General features: G+C 49.0%; 3 protein-coding genes across 3 annotated transcripts; 1 reads left to right on the forward strand and 2 right to left on the reverse strand.

The window, feature by feature from the left end:
- The first annotated feature begins 2,048 nt into the window (after nucleotides 1-2,048).
- On the forward strand, nucleotides 2,049-3,571 carry rps14 (ribosomal protein S14). The gene is made up of 5 exons (XM_057821447.1): nucleotides 2,049-2,214; nucleotides 2,845-3,002; nucleotides 3,076-3,237; nucleotides 3,321-3,397; nucleotides 3,465-3,571. Exons 2-5 carry the CDS (start codon nucleotides 2,854-2,856, stop codon nucleotides 3,530-3,532), a joined length of 456 nt encoding a protein of 151 aa, XP_057677430.1. The 5' UTR covers nucleotides 2,049-2,214; nucleotides 2,845-2,853; the 3' UTR covers nucleotides 3,533-3,571.
- A 656-nt stretch (nucleotides 3,572-4,227) lies between these two features.
- chm (CHM Rab escort protein) lies at nucleotides 4,228-9,732 on the reverse strand. Its single transcript, XM_057821445.1, has 17 exons — nucleotides 9,628-9,732; nucleotides 7,853-7,919; nucleotides 7,711-7,783; nucleotides 7,513-7,646; nucleotides 7,394-7,452; nucleotides 7,124-7,177; nucleotides 6,822-7,054; nucleotides 6,641-6,757; nucleotides 6,455-6,569; nucleotides 6,172-6,394; nucleotides 6,017-6,094; nucleotides 5,746-5,841; nucleotides 5,624-5,684; nucleotides 5,465-5,561; nucleotides 5,286-5,387; nucleotides 5,065-5,210; nucleotides 4,228-4,450 (listed from the first exon to the last, which is right to left on the reverse strand). The coding sequence occupies exons 1-17, from the start codon at nucleotides 9,677-9,679 to the stop codon at nucleotides 4,319-4,321; spliced, it is 1,839 nt and encodes a 612-aa protein (XP_057677428.1). The 5' UTR covers nucleotides 9,680-9,732; the 3' UTR covers nucleotides 4,228-4,318.
- Nucleotides 9,733-9,779: 47 nt separating this feature from the next.
- Nucleotides 9,780-15,018, reverse strand: ik (IK cytokine). The gene is made up of 19 exons (XM_057821446.1): nucleotides 14,861-15,018; nucleotides 14,528-14,594; nucleotides 14,320-14,412; nucleotides 13,943-14,002; nucleotides 13,695-13,862; nucleotides 13,507-13,621; nucleotides 13,195-13,265; nucleotides 12,906-13,116; nucleotides 12,732-12,840; nucleotides 11,214-11,253; nucleotides 11,003-11,135; nucleotides 10,905-10,926; nucleotides 10,752-10,845; nucleotides 10,591-10,674; nucleotides 10,469-10,526; nucleotides 10,326-10,414; nucleotides 10,146-10,254; nucleotides 10,046-10,080; nucleotides 9,780-9,980 (listed from the first exon to the last, which is right to left on the reverse strand). Exons 1-19 carry the CDS (start codon nucleotides 14,868-14,870, stop codon nucleotides 9,953-9,955), a joined length of 1,596 nt encoding a protein of 531 aa, XP_057677429.1. The 5' UTR covers nucleotides 14,871-15,018; the 3' UTR covers nucleotides 9,780-9,952.
- Between the last annotated feature and the right edge of the window lie 4,575 nt (nucleotides 15,019-19,593).

The following is a 19,593-nucleotide window of genomic DNA, read 5'->3' on the forward strand; positions in this document are numbered from 1 at the left end:
TAAAACTTACCAAAAGGCAGAATACTGTCTGAGCGGGACATGTGCGTTATTTGCGTCAAATATTTTATCGTGATTAATTTAAAAAATTAATTACCGCACGTTAACGCGATAATTTTGACAGCCCTAATATATATATATATATATATATATATATATATATATATATATTCACATATACATATATATACACACATATATACACATATATATACATATATATATATATATATACACATATATACATATATACATATGTACATATACATACATATATGCATATACATATACATACATACAGTGCCTTGCAAAAGTATTCGGCCCCCTTGAATCTTGCAACCTTTCGCCACATTTCAGGCTTCAAACATAAAGATATGAAATTTAATTTTTTTTTCAAGAATCAACAACAAGTGGGACACAATCGTGAAGTGGAACAACATTTATTGGATAATTTCAACTTTTTTAACAAATAAAAAACTGAAAAGTGGGGCATGCAATATTATTCGGCCCCCTTGCGTTAATACTTTGTAGTGCCACCTTTTGCTCCAATTACAGCTGCAAGTCGCTTGGGGTATGTTTCTATCAGTTTTGCACATGGAGAGACTGACATTCTTGCCCATTCTTCCTTGCAAAACAGCTCGAGCTCAGTGAGTGTTTGTGAACAGCAGTCTTCAGCTCTTTCCACAGATTCTCCATTGGATTCAGGTCTGGACTTTGACTTGGCCATTCTAACACCTGGATACGTTTATTTTTGAACCATTCCATTGTTGATTTGGCTTTATGTTTTGGATCATTGTCCTGTTGGAAGATAAATCTCCGTCCCAGTCTCAGGTCTTGTGCAGATACCAACAGGTTTTCTTCCAGAATGTTCCTGTATTTGGCTGCATCCATCTTCCCGTCAATTTTAACCATCTTCCCTGTCCCTGCTGAAGAAAAGCAGGCCCAAACCATGATGCTGCCACCACCATGTTTGACAGTGGGGATGGTGTGTTCAGGGTGATGAGCTGTGTTGCTTTTACGCCAAACATATCGTTTTGCATTGTGGCCAAAAAGTTCAATTTTGGTTTCATCTGACCAGAGCACCTTCTTCCACATGTTTGGTGTGTCTCCCAGGTGGCTTGTGGCAAACTTTAAACAAGACTTTTTATGGATATCTTTGAGAAATGGCTTTCTTCTTGCCACTCTTCCATAAAGGCCAGATTTGTGCAGTAATGTACGACTGTTTGTTGTCCTATGGACAGACTCTCCCTCCTCAGCTGTAGATCTCTGCAGTTCATCCAGAGTGATCATGGGCCTCTTGGCTGCATCTCTGATCAGTTTTCTCCTTGTTTGAGAAGAAAGTTTGGAAGGACGGCCGGGTCTTGGTAGATTTGCAGTGGTCTGATGCTCCTTCCATTTCAATATGATGGCTTGCACAGTGCTCCTTGAGATGTTTAAAGCTTGGGAAATCTTTTTGTATCCAAATCCGGCTTTAAACTTCTCCACAACAGTATCTCGGACCTGCCTGGTGTGTTCCTTGGTTTTCATAATACTCTCTGCACTTTAAACAGAACCCTGAGACTATCACAGAGCAGGTGCATGTATACGGAGACTTGATTACACAACGGTGGATTCTATTTATCATCATCGGTCATTTAGGACAACACTGGATCATTCAGAGATCCTCACTGAACTTCTGGAGTGAGTTTGCTGCACTGAAAGTAAAGGGGCCGAATAATATTGCACGCCCCACTTTTCAGTTTTTTATTTGTTAAAAAAGTTGAAATTATCCAATAAATGTTGTTCCACTTCACGATTGTGTCCCACTTGTTGTTGATTCTTGACAAAAAAATTAAATTTCATATCTTTATGTTTGAAGCCTGAAATGTGGCGAAAGGTTGCAAGATTCAAGGGGGCCGAATACTTTTGCAAGGCACTGTGTATATATATATATAGGCAAATCCTATTTATAGTTCCTGTTGATATTAGGGCATTCCTTTCCGTTGATATTTTATTACAAATGATTGCAATTCACCGGGATGACTCATTGAATTAACTGATCAAAACAAGAATGGTGAAATCCTCTCTGTAAGGAGGCTATTGAAGCGCAGTTGACCCTCCCTGCCAGCAGGGAGCGGAAGCGAAGCGACGGTTTCCGCCAGGTCTCGGCGCCAACTTTAACCCCGGAAACGCTTCTCTCTTTCTTTCTACTTCCATCCCGAGAAGCTAAACACTGAGGTGAGCTTACTTCGCTTTTCTATCCTCTTCAATCTGCTTGGTTGTAAGCCATCGACATTTTCTTCCGCCCCGTGCCCATTTTATAAATGATCGTCCTCCGTTTAGGCCTTAAATGGTGTGTGTTTGTCCGCTCATTTGGTGGCTTTTGACGCCGACGGCCTGTCGCTACCGTCGTTCACCTCCATTCAAATACGCGTCTTTACCGAGCCTTCCGCTTGTCGGTCTTGTGACGCCGTCGCTTGAAAATGGCATAGAAGCCAACGTTTGGCTTTGAAAGCTACCTCAAGCTTTCCCACCACTTTGATGGCGTCACGCAACATGGCGTCGTCCGCTACATTTCTCTTTTGCGGCTGTCGGTCGTTGGCCATTTGAAGACGCCTTTGATGTATAAACATTCAATTTGATTGTCAATCTCGTCAGATAACGGGGCGGCCATCTTCGAAAATGGCGTCACATTTCACGGTCAGATAGAATCACTATGCAAATATTTCAATATCTTGTAGTTTGGCTCTGACATAACTGGCAGGAGAAAATTTCATCAGGTGTTGTTTTCTGATGTGTCATTTTTAAGCCTACTACGTAGCGTCGCCCCTTTTGACCTCGTACCTACCGTAAATGTTTTTGTGGCAGGCAGACGCCATGGCGCCACGCAAAGGTAAAGAGAAGAAGGAGGAGCAGGTGATCAGTTTGGGGCCTCAAGTGGCCGAAGGCGAGAACGTTTTTGGCGTTTGCCACATCTTTGCCTCCTTCAACGACACCTTCGTGCACGTCACCGACCTCTCCGGGAAGTGAGTGGCCGGCCGACGGACCGCTTTTTCTGTTTTCGGACCGCTCTCGACTAAGAGCTTTCTTCCCTTTTAGGGAGACCATCTGCCGCGTGACGGGCGGCATGAAGGTGAAGGCGGACAGGGACGAGTCTTCCCCCTACGCCGCCATGTTGGCGGCGCAGGACGTGGCGCAGCGCTGCAAGGAGCTGGGCATCACCGCGCTGCACATCAAGCTCAGGGCCACCGGGGGGAACCGGTATGTGGCGCAAACCAAATTCTTGCATTTGGCCGCACCTCGTCATGTGGCTAATCGCGGTTGTGTACATCTTTTGTTTTTAGCACCAAGACGCCAGGACCGGGAGCCCAGTCGGCCCTACGAGCCCTTGCCAGATCCGGCATGAAGATCGGACGCATCGGTGAGACGGACGCTTCTCGGTCTTCCGTCGCCACCCCCTGCCTTAAAATGTTGCGCTTTGATTTCAGAGGACGTGACGCCCATCCCGTCGGACTCCACGCGCAGAAAGGGAGGCCGTCGCGGACGCAGGCTGTAAAAGTGGATCTAGACCGCAATAAAGTTGTTCGAAAAGGAACACTGTCGCTGTGCCTTTTTTTCCCCCCAATGGGCTCTCTACTAGTGTTGTGCCGGCTTTCGATTACCAGGTAGCCGGGCGTCTAAAATTCCAGACGCACCTTCTGATCATCCAGTTGTTACGATTCAGGTGTTTCCAAGCTTGTTCACAATCCAAATAACGGTGAGGGATTTCTTATTGCAAGTTTTGTAAATGGTCATATGTCTTGTAAGTGTATTAAACATGTTCAGGTGGTCAAAAACTGTGGCTTCCCCGTCTTGTGTCCAAAACAAAACTGGCTTCTCGCTTCCATGTAAACCACAGGTGTCGAACCGATTCCAGAGAGGGCCTAGTGGGTGCTGGATTTTGTTCCAACCGATAACGCACAGAGTTTAACCAATGAACTTCCTGCTGAAACAAGCAGCACCTGACAAAGTTGAACTGATTACACATGTAAAATATCTCATTGGTTGGAAAACAAACCTGCACCCCTTTCTGGAATCGCTTTGACACCTGTAACGTAAACACACCTGATAGGTGTCAGTTGATTAGTGCACCATTTGCAGCTACCGTACCATCAACTACAAAAAGGGGGCGCCATCTTTCCAAAATACAATGAGTGACCAATACTGAAATAGGAACACAACTTTGCTAATGACTAAAATGGCTCCAACAAGTGTCAATCAGCAGAAAGTTTTTTTTTTATTCAATTGGCATCAATTTAAAAAAAAAAAAAAAAGGCTTTTCTTCCAAAGCTCATAATGCACTTCACTCCTCGACCTGAAGTTGCTGGTCGGCGGCCTCGACGTCTTCGCCGGCGTCGTACAGGATGTCTTCGGGGTTGGGCGCGGGAGGACAGAAGTCCTGGTCGGGGACAATCTTGCGGAAGATGGCCTCAGCCTGTCAACATTCCGTGCATTTACAAGGATAACAGGCACCCTGTGTTATTTTCAACAGTACAAGCCAAGCGCTTATGAAGTTTAGTGGACCGCAGGGCCGGCCCAGCCTATAGGCAGACTATGCAGCTGCTTAGGGCCCCTGAACACTAGGGGCCCCCCAATCTGGCAATTGTTTAATTTATATTCTATTTTGTTTACTACAGTTTGCTTTGACTTTTGTGAGTTTTGATACTTGATTACAAGCTTAAAAAAAAGTTCTTCCATAACTTTTCTTTCCTCTTGTAGAAAAATGTTTGGCGCTATCTACTGTAAGTACTGACAATCATATGGGGTGAGAAGTTTGAAGTATGCAGTGCAACAAAATCTGATATACAAAATATGGACGTATGGGTTGGATTGCATGTATGGGTTTCACAGTACACTGTGACGAAATGGTGGGCCAAAAATATGGGCCCCTTTGCATTATTTTGCTTACGGCCCCCAAATGGCCTGGGCCGGCACTGGTGGACCGGTGCGGATCCCATTGGATTACAAAAGTTTCTGAAATTCGATAGGAACTTTTTTGCTCAAACTATTCAGTATTTCTAAGCAACCATTGAAATGTTTTCACGTTACCCGTTTAATGGCGCGCTCGTGGCCCAGCTCGCCGTCGGGTCCCGAGCACACGTAGACGTTAGACGGCGAGCCCTCGGCGTCCGTTTCCTCGCTTCCGCCGTCGTCCGCGTTGAAGTAGAATGCCCACAGGATGCCGGGACGGGAATCTTTGGCGCACAAACCCGTGCCCGGTGACTAAGCGGCACCGGATTTTATTATTATTTTTTTTTAAAAGGACTCACCTCGCTCGGGAGAGCATACGCTGCGGAACATCCCGCTCACCACGGGCGACAAGTCTTCGTAGGCGGAGCCCAGTTGCGACGGACAGGTGAGGTGGACCAAATCTGAGACGCGACAGGACGGACGTGACGGCTGGGCTGCTTTTTTTTTTTTTTTTTAATTGCACTTGAAACGGACTCACATGTTCCGGGCGCACACGTCATAGTGGAAGGCGACAACTCCACCATCCTGACGGCGGGAAGTCCCGCCTCTGCCGGAGGGACGGTCACCAGGGAGACCTTTGCGCAGGACAAGATTAAGAAGGAGGTTCGCTTCCTACCGAGACGGAAGAGGGGCGGACCTGGTGGCGGTCGCCGGGTAGAATAGAGCGGTCGGTGATGAGCACGCCTCTGGAAACGGACCTGCGGGAGGAGCCGCCGTCAAACGACGGTTTTGGCCGAGCGGGCGGGAGGGCCGTCTTACTTGCCGGCCGAGGCCCGCTCGGGAAGAAAGCCGTCCTCCAGCACGAAATGACCGCCGGCAATTCGCCGTCCCCGCCCGTCGATCAGCGCCGTGCATCTGAGAGAAAGAGAGGAAGCCGTCATTGGCTCGGATTCAAAACACGGCTTTTTTCGGATGTGTAAATGATGTAAATTGGATCCAAAACGAGATACGTTTTGAAAAACCTGAAATGAATTTTCCCAATCAAAGCAGCAGCAGACCGGGTTTTTGTTTTAAGTGGTCTACGCGCTACCTGTCGGCGCTCTTGTCAAGCAGCAGGCAGTCGACGGGATGCCTCAGGCAGTAGACGCCCCCGAAAACGGCGCACATCCTGAGGGATAAAAAGCACGCGGTCGGACGGGCCGGGCTCATCGCGGCGCGGCACGGCGCGGCTGCCCGCCTCCTCACCGGCAGAAGCACTGCGGGATCTCGCCCAGGCCGTAGACGGGAAAGAGGAAAGGGGTGTTGCCGTAGCGACCCAGGCAGCGCAGGAAGCGGCGCGTGGAAGCCAGGCCGACCGGGGCGGGCGTGTCCTCCGTCGCCATGGCGATGGAGTGCAGCAGAAAGTGCCGCAGGTTGTCGCCCAGCTGCCGCTCGCGCAGGTACTCCGAATAGGTCCGACCGACGTCGGCTGAAAAGAGGCGGAGCCGGCGTCTGACGCGAGTTATCCGACCGCGCGGCGGCTTCTCACCTTTCGGTTCCTCCTCCTTTTCTTCCAGACAGGAAGTCAGGAAACGCATCAACTTCCTCTTCTCCACCACGGACAGCCGGCGACTGGCGAAGACGTCGGCCCGGCTGCACGGCACCTGAAGGGCCCGGACGTTCCCTTGAGCTAGCGTGCCGATGCCCGGAAGGCACCGGCCGGCCGGAGGCGCACCTGCTCCACCGCGCCGTCCCGATAAGTGAGGATCCTGGTGACGTTCTTGAACTCGGCGTAGCGACTGACGTTAGATTTGATGAGCAGGTCCACCAATGAGCCGCGAGCGTACATCAACTGAAGAAGAGGAAATCGCCGGCGTGAGACTCCGGCCGCCGCCGCCGCCGCCGCAGCGCGTTACCTTGGACGTCAGGTCTATGTTGAACCTGCGTCCTTCTTTGAGCAGGTAAGCGTAGGTCAGCTTCTTCCCGCCGAGTTCCGATCCGTCGCCGCCTTCCGTCGCGCGGCCCGAAAGCGCGCCGTTCGGCTTCTTCCCGCCGACTTCCGATCCGTCGGCGCTTTCGGTCGCGTGGCCGTCGGCCGGCGCGCGCTCATCTTCTCGGGGGCCGTCGTCCGCCGACGGCTCCGGTGACTCTGCGGGCGACCCGCGAGGAGGAAACGGATGTCTCGTGTCCGACTTTACTAGGAGGGCTAAATCCTAACCTGCGGGTGATTCTTCTTCGATTTGCCGCACGTGGGCCGTTGGTTCCGTTGACTCTGTGACACGCACGATGCGCAGAAACGTCACAGTTGACAGGAAGTGACGCAGAATGAACCCGAGTTGAGGCAAAAACAATAGGAAGTCACCCCGTGGGAGAGAGATCACGATATGTATGTCACCATTAGCATGCCAATTGTGACATAAATGACACGACCTATCTTTCAGAAGGTATGTTTTATATGACAGCTTTTTATGTTTGTCTCACAACCAACCTGCGCACGGTTTTTCTTCTTGTTGAAGTTCCTCCTCCTCCTCCTCCTCCTCGTCTTGGCTGAGAACAAAGAAAATACGTCAAAATGTGAGCGGACGGGCCGACGAAAGCAAAGCTGACCTGGCAAAACAGAAAACTCGCAAGTTCCTGACAGAGGTGGCGTCCGCGTCACGCAGAGGGATGGGCTCCTCCCCTTCCCGCAACAGACCCGCCCGATTCCGCGCCCGGTCGTCGGGCGACCGCTCCTCCTGGGACTGATGACGGAACAAAGGCGCGGCGTGAACTTTGGCGCGGCGCCCGCGGCCGGCGAGGGCTCACCTGTCGTTCGTCGATCCACGACACCAAAGCGTTAAAGGTGAAACTTGCCCATCCGGACGCGTAGTAACTCCTCCTGAAAGGTGACAACGGGTCACGCGGCCGAGGACGCGCCCGCCGGCCCAAAGTACGCGGGAGAACTCACGTGTCCAGGTGAAGAACACGTTGTCCCGCTCGAGAACAAGCGGCCGCCACCACAGACTCTGTCAGACCTTCCGCAAAATTTTCACGATTACTTTTATTATTTCTTTTCGTGAATACGCCTTGCCCCTCCCCTCTCAAATGGATTGACAGTCAGCCAATGAGTTTGCAAAAAAGTCACCCCCAAATTGCCCATTTCCGGACGGGTTGACTAAATCCAGACCTCGGTGCCACTTTTCCTGTCGATTTTTCCACATCTCTCTCCCCTAACACACCTGAATCAAATGATGATGTCATCAACAACCTCTCCAGAAGCCTGATAATGATCCTGATGATTTTGATTCAGATGTGTTGGAGGAGAGAGACATGGAAAACACGACAGGAAAAGTGGCACCGAGGTCCGGATTTAGTCAACCCTGGTATATATGGAGTTATGCTTTCCCATGCACCTTCAAGGTGCTTTACACTACATCCCCATCCACCTACACGTGGGGTTCAGTATCTTGCTCAAGGTTACTTAGGCTACGTTCATACCGCAGGTCTTAATTGTGTATCATATTGCCTCTGTAAAGCCCTTTGAGACATTTGTTGTGATTGAGGGCTATACAAATAAAATTGAATTGAATTGAATTAATGCACAAATCGGATTTTTTTTTTTTTTTTTTTTTGGGGGGTGCCCGTTCAGACTGCCTTTGTCCATTGAGACCGTTCAAGCACTACGCATGCTCGTTTAGGTATATATTCAATAGTTTATATGGATCGATAGAATGCCCGCACTGTCCGTGCATGGCACACAGACACACACATTTGGACAGTTCGCCCCGACCGAGGACTCTCGGTCTTGAAATATTGCTGATACAGAGCAGAGAGAAAACCGAGCATTCTCAGGCTTATCATCAAGCCATTTTTATTTTTTATGACTGTTGTCAAGCCCGAGCCTTGTCCAAAAGCCGTTTTCAAAGCAAGCTAGACGCTAACGCACAGCTGCGCCTCTACCGGAGCACCCTGTCGCTCTTTGATGACGTCATTGCTGCATGAATTCCGATTTAGGAAACATGACAGTTCAGACCGCCGCGACGTTCTGAAAAAATGTGACCCAGGTCGGATTTGAAAGTCCACTTCTATGCGACTTGTCCCGTTCAGACCGTCAAGTTAATGCCTCACTCGTGTCGGATAAACACGCGCATTAAGACCTGCGGTATGAACCTAGCCTTAGCCTTAGACAAGGGGGGAGAACCGAATCCACCTCTGGGTTGGGTGGGGAACGACTACTCTAGCACTGAGCCACGCCTCCCCTCGCTCCTTTTGCGTTTTATTGTCAGACCGTGTTCTTTAAATGTATTTTCGTAAAATTTTCAATGAATCATCGACCACGTCCGTTCATTTTATTTTCCAAATGAAATCCTTCTCGCGTCCCTCCCTTCCTCGGCACGTTTGCCGCTGTAAACAAAGGCGCGTCCAGTGACGTCACGACGCCATAGCATCAGCGATTTTGACTCCGAGCTCGCAGATAACTGCGTTAACGACGTGACAAAATGCCCACTGGAGCCAAACACTGGTAGTGAGCGATACGCTACGTTTACGGGCGAGCTAACCAGTTTGCCGACGGCTAGCAGCGGCCATTGAAGATGTACGGGCTCTTAGCCGCAAGCTAACCAAAAGTAAAGAGGCCGAAAGCTAACGGAGGGCGCTTGTCCGAATTCAAACGCGGCGGCCGGCTTTTCCGTCCACGACCAAGGAGCGGCGTGGCGTGGCGTGGCGTGCGGTCGGAGACTTTACCTGTGCCCACGATGACGACGTCGAACTCGGACGGGAGATCTTCGGCGGCCATCTTGCTACAGGCGCGCGCACGCCACGCTCCGGGCTCGTCCCCGACAAATGGAAAGGGAGAACGCGCGCGCGCGCACATCGTCCAATAACTCACGGCAAACTTCCATTTCATCATCATTTTTATTCACATCTGTTAAAGACGTTGAACACAAGCGGGTCAGGGGAACCCATCACAAGTTAGACCTTTTTTTTTATTTTTTAAACTATCAGCTACGAAACCACTGTTTGTGATGTGATGTGGGAAAAAAAAAACACACAAAACAAGGGCTGAAGTTCAGTATTTGGGCCGTTTCACATCCACTCTGTGAGGGAAGAAAAGAAATGGAAATTGGAATATGGGCAAAACATTTGCAAAACCTTCGCTTACCCGTCGGCCTCCATCTTCTTTCTCTTCTCGATGATCTGAAAGAAAAGAGGCGTACCGTGAAGACGGGCCCGAGCGAGCCGCGCCGGGGATTCCGGCTCACCGCGCTGATCTTCTTCCACTGTCGGTCCAGCTCCGCCTTCTCGTTGGTCTCCTTGAAGCGCCGCGTCTTGCGGCCTTCCGACATCTTGATGCCGTACTGGAAGGCCGCCCTGCGGGAAGCCGCGCGTTCACTCACTCACTCCTTCCTACTCAAACCAGAGAAACGAAATACGCCACCTACTTGGGCAGCGCCTCCTTGTTGTTCATGTAGTCGGAATATTCCTCCTGCGTGTCGAAGTCCCAGCGACCCAGCGGCCCCTTCTTGTTGCCCTGGAACACCTCATGTCAGCCGATGTCGCGCCGCACGGCGCCGCCGTGACTTACTTGATCCATTTTACTGTAGTCCGCTTCTTCGTCGCTGTCCACGGCCAGGTCGTCCATCCTGCGGGCGCAAAGGTCACGCCGAGTCTTCGGAACGAACCGGCGCGACGTCGGCTTTAGCTTACGTGGCGGGGTAGCACTCGGCGTAGGAGTTGGATCCCCCGAAGAAATCTCCCAGATGTTCCTTGACGTCTCGCCTCTGAGACGGCGTGACGCACACGTTAAGGACACGTACGCGAGCAACATACATCGAAGCGAAACGGTCGCTCGGACTTGATGAGGATATGCATCTTGACCCTTCCACTGGTTGCCGGCGGCGGCGGCGACGCCCGCAAACTTTTCGTTGATCAGCTTGAGCTGATCTCGCACCGATCCCGGACCTGCCGCGCAAAGTAGACCGTTTGTCCCCGCGGCTTCAAAAAAGCGGACGTCGTCGTACCTGGATCCGCTTCCTCCGTCGCCTACAAACACACCATGGGAAAGTCTTTTATTTTCAGTTCAACGGCCGTATCGTACGTCGGCGCGGCGTCGACCGACCTGTTGTTCTTTGTCAAAGTAGGTATGTCTCCGCTTCTTGTCCTCATCCCTGTCGCGTCGCCTCTCTTTGTCTTTGGGAGCTTTGGACGAGGACACGGCAGACGGCACGTAGTCGCCGACGTCGTCGAAGATGCTGCGCGCCGAGACCGGAGGAGACGGCGCGTGACCACCGGGACCCCAAAGAGGCACACGCGCGCGCAAGGAAACTCACCCGAGATCGGCTTCCGGCGCTCGTTTTTCCTCCGCTTTGCCTGAAAATACAAACGGCGGTCCATTCAGAGGTCGACCGCGGGATTTTCAAAGAATGAATTAGGCCGATTGCCGAGGATGTAAGCCCCTGTACTATTTTTTAAAAGCGCGTCGATGACGAAAGGTCATTGAAATGATCAAGTGAGGATCATGAAATGTCTATATTAAAAGTGATTTTTTTTCTCCCGCTACCTCCTTCTGCCACACTAGCCGCTAGGTGGTGCAAAACAACAACCAACATAAAACTTATCCTACTACATTGGGTGATCTTGAAAAAAAGTCCATGTACAGGTTGACCTTCAGTGGCCATTGAACAGTTTTATTTGTTCCTTAAATGGAACCTAGGCTCTAATAAGCCACAATTGTTCTCTTTTACTAAAAGATGTCATTAGAAACACATATATTCCCATTGTTTTAAAAATCGATAATATTTAGTACATGTTACGGATGGCGCCATGTTTTATGGACGCTCAGAGTGATAACGTAGCTTGTTACCGTCACTCGACGAATACTACCAGGTTACTGCAATTCCTTCGACGCGGCGAGACTTCCAACACATGCGCTCATCGTTTAAAAGTGGCGAGTCTTATGAACTTTTCATTGCCTTAAAATACACGTTTCCCTCTCATACTTTTAAGCATTATGTTTTCTTTTGGTAGCTTTGAAGCAGATTGTTGATCTGTTGACCACATTAGTCACGTAATGTATTTAAAACAACCATATTGGATTTTTTAAAAGGCATCTTTCTTGTGTTCTGTCTGTATGCATCTAAACAAAAGCCGAAAGAGCACGGTAGTACTTTAGGTGTCAAATTCGCCTCTTGCAGACGTTTCGCCAGCGTAGCGCATTTTTGAAAAACACCGCTTTTGTCCTACTCTCGTCTCGTCTCGTCCCGTCTTTTGTGTTCATTTTGTTTTTACTGCTCATTTTGTGAAATATGGACAGTGCTGTCGTGCTCATGAATGTTCCTCTCGGGTTCAAATTGAAAGGGTTGAACAGATGCCACGTTTATGTCGCTAGAGTCGTACTCTGGAAGCCCGGCAGCGTCACCGCGTGACGTCACTGCCCTGCGACATCAACAACAATGGTGACCTTCTAGTTAAAACTCATTTTACAAATTGTATAAAAACAAAAACATCAAGAGGGGTTTTGATATCAAATTATCTTCACTTGTTTGTCTTTTAAGAACTACAAGTCTTTCTATCCGTGGATCCCTTTAATGCCAGTAGTTCCAAAGGTAACTCACTGGAGGCCATTTTGGGACAGGGGGCTTTTCTGTCATTTCCTCCACTCAAATAATCTTTAACTCACTTCATTTTTGGTACGTTTACATACGCTTTGGTTTGTAAAGGTCTTAACTTGAATTACATTTTAAAATTTGATGTCAGATAAGGGGCCACAATAGAACCCGGGGCTGCAGGTTGGACAGCACCCCCCCCCCCTCCCCCAATAAAAAAAGGTCTGACTTTTGAATTCTGACCTTTGTCCTTCTTCTTCATCTTCTTGTGTCGCGTTCCTTGGCGGAGGTAGGAGAGAATCTGCGTCAGCTTGGAGATGACTATGTCGTTGGTGCTCAGCGTGGTCTGGGCCTGTCGAAGCAGACGAGAGCGCCGCTACGGTACGCCGCGGGAAAGGGACGCGCGCGAAACCTTACCTCCATGCTGGGACAGTCGGCCTTGCTGCGAATGAGCGTGGTGGGAATGTCGGTGTCGGTGAACTCGTCGTCCAGGTCCACCACGTAGGCCATGCGGCCCGGCAGGAAGAGCTCGTTGCGTTCCGGCGCCCCCGAACGGAACACCATGCGGTAGATGTTGCGACCCAGACGGGTCTTGAATTCCATCTTCTCCTCCGGTTCCACGTCTTTCCTGACACCCGGAAGGTGGCCGCAGTCAAGGCCGCGCCGCGAGAACAAAAAGATACGGGTGACTTGCGGCGGGTCCTACTTGGCTTCCTTCTGGACTTTCTCCATCATGTCTTCTTCTTCTTTTTCCTTGCTGTTGATCTCCGCTCTCACCTAACGCGAAAACAAGACATCAAATTGGAGTCATTCTTTCAAATCAAATCAAATTGCCAGGCATCAAAAGAATACTAAACTTAACATTTAGAAAAGCCACAGGCAATGAAAAAACAAAATCCATCATTTGAAAACAAAGTATAATCAATTCAAACTATATCGTCATTTCCAAGTTCATTTAACTTGAAGGCTGTCCCAAAATGGCCGACAGGCTCAGCCTTCTACAAACGGCTCTCGGTACCTTCTGCAACAAGGCAAAGTCCAGCCCTTTGACCAAGTGAGTATGCTCCATGTCGCCACCCAAGAACTTGGACTCCTGGATCAGCTGCCGTCGTTTCTCCGCCGCCGACTTGTCCCTGCGTCACGTCAGCGCGTTTAACGGCGGACGGGCGGGCGCGCTCCACCCGCACCGGGCCGACCGGCACTCACGCCTCGGCCGAGGGCCCGACGGCCCGGTAGTTGGCGGTGGTGCTGATGAGTTCCGTCTCCTCGTAATCTTTGTTGACGCCGTCCCGCCGCTCTCGGGCACGGTCGCGGTACTTCTCGGCCAGCTCGCGCTCGCGCTCCATCTCCTGCTGCCGCAGCTTGGCGTAGTAGCTAGCGGCCCCGCAAACAAGTCAGTCGCTCGTTCCGAACGACCGGACCGAACCGAACCGAACCGAACCGACGGGCCCCACCTCTTTTTCTTCCGCCTCCTCGCCGCGGGATCTTCGTCCTCGTTGTAGTCCCTCGGCATTCTGGGAGCAAGGGGGGAAACAAAACGACCGGTGACGTCGCGTCGCTCGGTACCGTTGTGCGAGAACACCGCGTCATATTGAGTTAACGTTGTCGAGCCGGTCATTTCGATGCCCTAAAATCGACAACGGGCGACCCGGATGTGGCCCAAAGTTGTCAGGAAGTGGCCCGAAATTGACACAGCGGAGTTAGGCCACCGGCCGAGCAGAAACGACCATTTACGTCACGTCGTCGCGTTTGGTCATCGCTATCGCAATTTGTTCACGTCGTCGTTTTGCGCGATAATGTCGGTCGTCGAGTCGCTGCGGCGAATACGCACTCATGATGTCTGGATTTGGAGGGCGGGGCCGAAGAAGGCGTAGCCCGCGGTGTCATCAGCAACTTCCTGAAGTCATCGTTGGTCAACTTTGACCTGCGGGTAGACACACACACACACACACACACACACACACACACACACACACACTTTTAGAAGACGGACGGGACAAAGGTCGGAAGCGAGTCCGTCCAAAACTTCAAATGCTTACTGAGCAGCTGATCTGCTGTCATCCACGTCGTGACCCTCAGGAGCCAGAGGGTTGGAATAACTCTCCGCTGGCAACAACAACAAACAATTGTATGTCACCGAGACAAATTCCGTTATTAGGACGCAAACACACATCACTTCGCAGCATGAACAGACAGACGTCCGGGCTTTTTTCGCCAGCTAACTAGCAAATGAGCTCACTTCACCGTCAGATTCGCAGTCGTTAGCAGATTCATAACAAGTGGGGGTCTGCATGCTAGCTAGCTAACTTAGCTACGGTCGGTTAGCTCATGCTAACGTTACAATCGTTAGCAGGCTAACACGGGCGACTTACTGTCGGGCATCTTGGCGCCTTCGCGTTGTCACCTTCCTCGCCGAGCAAAATTGGCTTTTTGTCGGATTTCTTGACTTTGACCGACGACGCGCTTAGCTGTGCGTCGCTGGCAAAATTCCACTACGGTGACTTCCGGAATTGTAAGACCAAACCGGAAAAGAAACACGACGACCTTTTTCTTCCTTGATTTATGATTACAGTATTTTTTTAAACTAACCCTCACAGTTTCCATACACAAATGAATCATTTGATGGTTTGAAAAATATCAACTTGAAGAGATTCACAACCTAAAATAAGACGCCATGGAAACGTGTGTGAAACCTACCAATTCATTCATTCATTTTCTGAGCCGCTTGTCCTCACAAAGGTCGCGGGGGCGCTGGAGCCAATCCCATCTAACTATGGGCAGTATACGGGGTACACCCTGATTGTGTGTTATGTTTATAAGTGTGCCAAAAGCGGTTTTAGCATTTCAGTGGTTTTAGGAGGTTTAATCCTGCCCCCCTTCCCCCCAAAAAAACTTTATGTCGGTGAGTTCCGGCAAGAAATTCTAGCCACTTTTACCCCTGGTTCTACTAGGTCAGTGGTCACGGAACCGCGGACCCCCAAGCCGTCTGGACCGGATCTCAAGCTGTCGCGACTAATACACGTTGCAACAACAAAAATCATTTTTGTCTGCGGGTCTGCAGAGCGGAGTTGGGCAACAAACAAAAACCTTAGCGGTGACGTGCGTGAGCCAGCCAATGGGAGTGAAGCATTTGAAAGTTATTTTTAGAACAGCATGTCTCACACTCGCTTTCCAGACTCCGCGGAGTGACAGCCAAATACTGAGCCGAGTGAAGTTGGAGGAAGAGGCGAAAAAGGTACTGCAAATGGCGTGCTCAAAACTATGCAAGATTGATGCAGAAAACAGAGTGTTAAAGGAGGAGTGGACCAACACATTTTCGTTCATTTTACCTGGCGGCAGCACAAGACCGCTATGGCTCATCTGTTCAGAGACGGTAGCGCTTGTAAAGAGCAGCAATTTGAAAAGGCACTATGAGACGAAGCACGCAGCTTTTTCACAGTTTCCCTATGAACCCTGCCATCTGTTCTCAAAAATGAGCGGAATGAAGGGCTCAATATGTTCGCACCTCAAGGCTCACGGTTCATTCATTCACTGCACAGCACAAATGCACGCACAAATGAATGCTCCCTCAGAATAGCGTGGATATTGGGTCAAAACAAAAAGTCCCTAATAGTAAATGCATGTAAATAGTATTCGAATGAGATGTTTACTAAGCTAAACCTGCCAATTGTGTCCGAAATTCACTGGTAAAGATGTGGAAGAAGATACAAATGTTCAGTTAGAGAGATGGCTTGAGTGTCAAGGGCTGAAAAAGAGCCGAGCTGATCCAGAGTTAGCTTTTTTATCGACACCTTTTTCTTACGCTGGCCAATGACAATGAGATTCTCCTGTTTCAACAATCTATCCTTTACTACCATATGCCCTGTCTTTCTTTTATCCTCTGGTTGTCTTACGTCTCTGACTGTTCTTGGGGGCAATTTGCATTGCTATTTTTGTGTCGCGTTCGCAAATGCTACTCAGTGGCAGCCAACCAACACTTTTCATCAATAACAAATCTTAATTTCTATCATTTATTCACACTTCCCTCTTACTCAAGCTGTTTTTTACAACAGAAAAGGTAACAATAGTGGCAGTCAGATACCATTTAATTTTTTCAGGTCATTCATTCATTGTCAGACAGGAGCAGCACGGCAAAATGCCACACTAAAAAACAAGTCAAAACATCAAAATGGCTTACCTCTTCATTCTCTGTAGGACCATGGCCCCCAACAAAATGTTTACTGCATATGAAATGTGAATGGCTTCACCTTGCTGGCGATAAACTGGTCTTTCGGATCCGCGCAAGATGATCCATTCTTCACATTTTTTTCCCTCCGAGTTGTACGAGTTCAACGTATGAAGAAAACATCCTTCATATGTGGAAATGTCTAGAGTCGTCTTTACGAGCTCCATAGCAGCAATGTTTGGTCGGACTGTTCTGTTTTGAAAGATTACTGGAGAAAACAAACAGAAATAACATGGATTGTATGCGAGGGCGTGTCTATAATGTCCCACAGCCGCGTTACGATGGCGACGTCACGCTCTAAAAATAGCATTCGTGCGGTACGCTTTTCAGAACAGGTGCGGCAGCGGAGGACGCCAAAGACGGATGCGGGTGGCGTTCGGTTGATAAGATACACAGAGTGGGAGCATCCAGGCACCTGTACGGTTTCATCAGCAAAGTATGTGTCCTAAATCCTTCATGGAGGACATTTAGCTGGCCCGTGTCAATGTTTTTCCCCCTTCTTATTTAGTATTTTAAGGGTTTATAGTTTTCGTTTAGAAATGTATGAAGTCAATTGGATTATGCAATTTACAGGGTTTGCTGTGTTTTCAACCAAGGTGCTGTGTTTTTAGTGTTCTTTTAAACTGGTCACTTATTATTGAAATTGTTTGTTTTTAATATGCCTGCAGCCTCACAAACCAGGATGTCCTGCATATGCGCTTTCCCGTTCTTGTCATTTGTTTCTTCTGCTCCAAATAAATACTTTCTTGTTTATCCATTTCTAGCCCCCTGTTCAGTTTCTTCAGAACAAGCCTGCATTTATTCGATTTTGATGTTGTTGTGCCATTTCTGGCCACTACATGTACAGTATATACTGTATATACTTTTTTATGGCCACAAAAAATGTCAATCAAATGTTGTTTCTAATCCGTATGTGTAGACGGGTGAAAATAAGAAGTCTTTGCTGCCAATGGGTGTTTCTAATATCAATTTCCTGCTTTTACGAAGCACCACGACACCTATGCTGTGACCTGAGCTGAGTTGAGCTGGCAGTTAAATCCACACAGTTGTCGATTGTAACGGTGATCATCATCCAATTTAATGATGATTGCCGCTAGTCCAGATGGATTGGGTGTTAGTGGCAAAGGTCAACATTCAGTAGGGGAGCGAGATTAGTCTTTATCTTTCAATCATTCATTGATTTGTGAAGGTTCATCAGTTATTTGGGACATTGATTTAGGTTTGCCTTTTTACAAGTTTGACTGAATTTCTTTGCAACTTAAAGGACGATCAAGCCATAAATGGGTGATCTCAAAGATAGACAGGAAAGAGTTCCAACGGCCCAAATGGCGGCCGCAGAAGTGCAGGTTTCTTAGTTCTGTTAGTGCACGCTTTGCCTTACCGACAAATTCTTTGGAACAGTCGACAAACAAAACTATACCTGGAGTTGAATTGTTGATTGTCGATGGAAGTTGCATCACAAACATACATGTGCAACACGAAAATGGACATAATAGAGAACGAGACCAGAGCGCGGGGCTCCCTGTGCCAAAGCCGAAATTGGAGCATTGTCGGCGGCCACGCGAAAAGGGCCGGGGGGTCCGGAAGTCTACGCCATCGAGGACCGGAGACTAGAGCGGGGGGGCTGCTCGGGGCCAAGCCGAGGAAAGCGCTCCGTAGGCGGGCACGCGCGCAACAAGCCGCCGGTCGTCGGCCGTGTGGCCTTCTCGGTGGATCGGGAGTATTGTCACCCACAAAATGCGAGCCACCTCCTTATTAAAACGTTTGCCACGATCCCAGCATTTGACCTAATACAAAACCCGAAGCTTACTCACTTCCTTGTCCTTCCAATGGTTCCTCGGTTGTCGGTTGACTTGTTTTGCCCATCGCGGTGAACAAGGATCTTTTGGAAAACCAAAAAGACCTCACACCGCTCTCCCTGGTGTAGCACCAAAAGCCAGCGGCACATCGGGTTGGCGTGACACAAAACATAAACAAATGAATCCGAAAAATCAGCTGAATCCGCAGTCCCTCTGCATGCTATAGTAATGGCTGTATTGTGAAAATAATCTCTAGCGCTGACGTCACATTCGCCTTCTTCTTTAACCCGAGCCTCGAGCCGGAAGGCGCTCATTTTTGTGGCGCGGGATTCAAAAAATGTAATAAATATATTGATCGCTTCCACGCACATCCAAGCGGTCCATTTCATTTAGGAGCATAAAATACCGCGTGTATTATGACATGAACATGCTTTATTGTGTCACGAGCACTGACAAGAACCTGAGCAGAAGAACTGGAGTCGTAATTGGGTCAAAATCACGTGCACCAGAATCTAACCTGGACCTGACTAAAAGCAGACCTTACCCACCTAGTGCCAGAGCCAGATGACCAACAAAGCGGAACGCCTATTTGACTAGAAGCCTATCAGAGACCTAGACTGGTACAGAAGGCACGCAGCGTATGCGACAAGAAGCGAGCAGATAGCGACTGCCTATTATGATTGCTTCATTTGTGTTTGGGCACTAGAGCGCGTCCTCGAGCTTTTTAGGATCTCAGAGCAGAGCAGCCGCCATGTTAGCTTAGCCTGGACTGCTAATGAGCGACAGGTGATACAAGATGGCCACCCCCATTCGGCACAACGCAACGCTCACATTGTTTCATACGTTTCATCCTCCTCAATAATGTCACATTTTTACCTTAGGAATTGGAGTTGTGTGTGGCCGTGTTTTTTTCATTCTTGAAGTCATTGTTGTTTATATCCTCCTTAAAGTGCGTATGACACCAAAAAGCATGTTTATTTCATATTTCATGCGTTTTTTTTAATGCTCCTGAATGAAACGGACCGCTTGGATGTGTGCGGAAGCCATCGTTTTATCTATTCAATTTTTGAATCCCGCGCCA

Source organism: Corythoichthys intestinalis, chromosome 18 (genome assembly GCF_030265065.1).
Source record: "Corythoichthys intestinalis isolate RoL2023-P3 chromosome 18, ASM3026506v1, whole genome shotgun sequence".
NCBI classification, from domain to species: Eukaryota; Metazoa; Chordata; class Actinopteri; order Syngnathiformes; family Syngnathidae; genus Corythoichthys; species Corythoichthys intestinalis.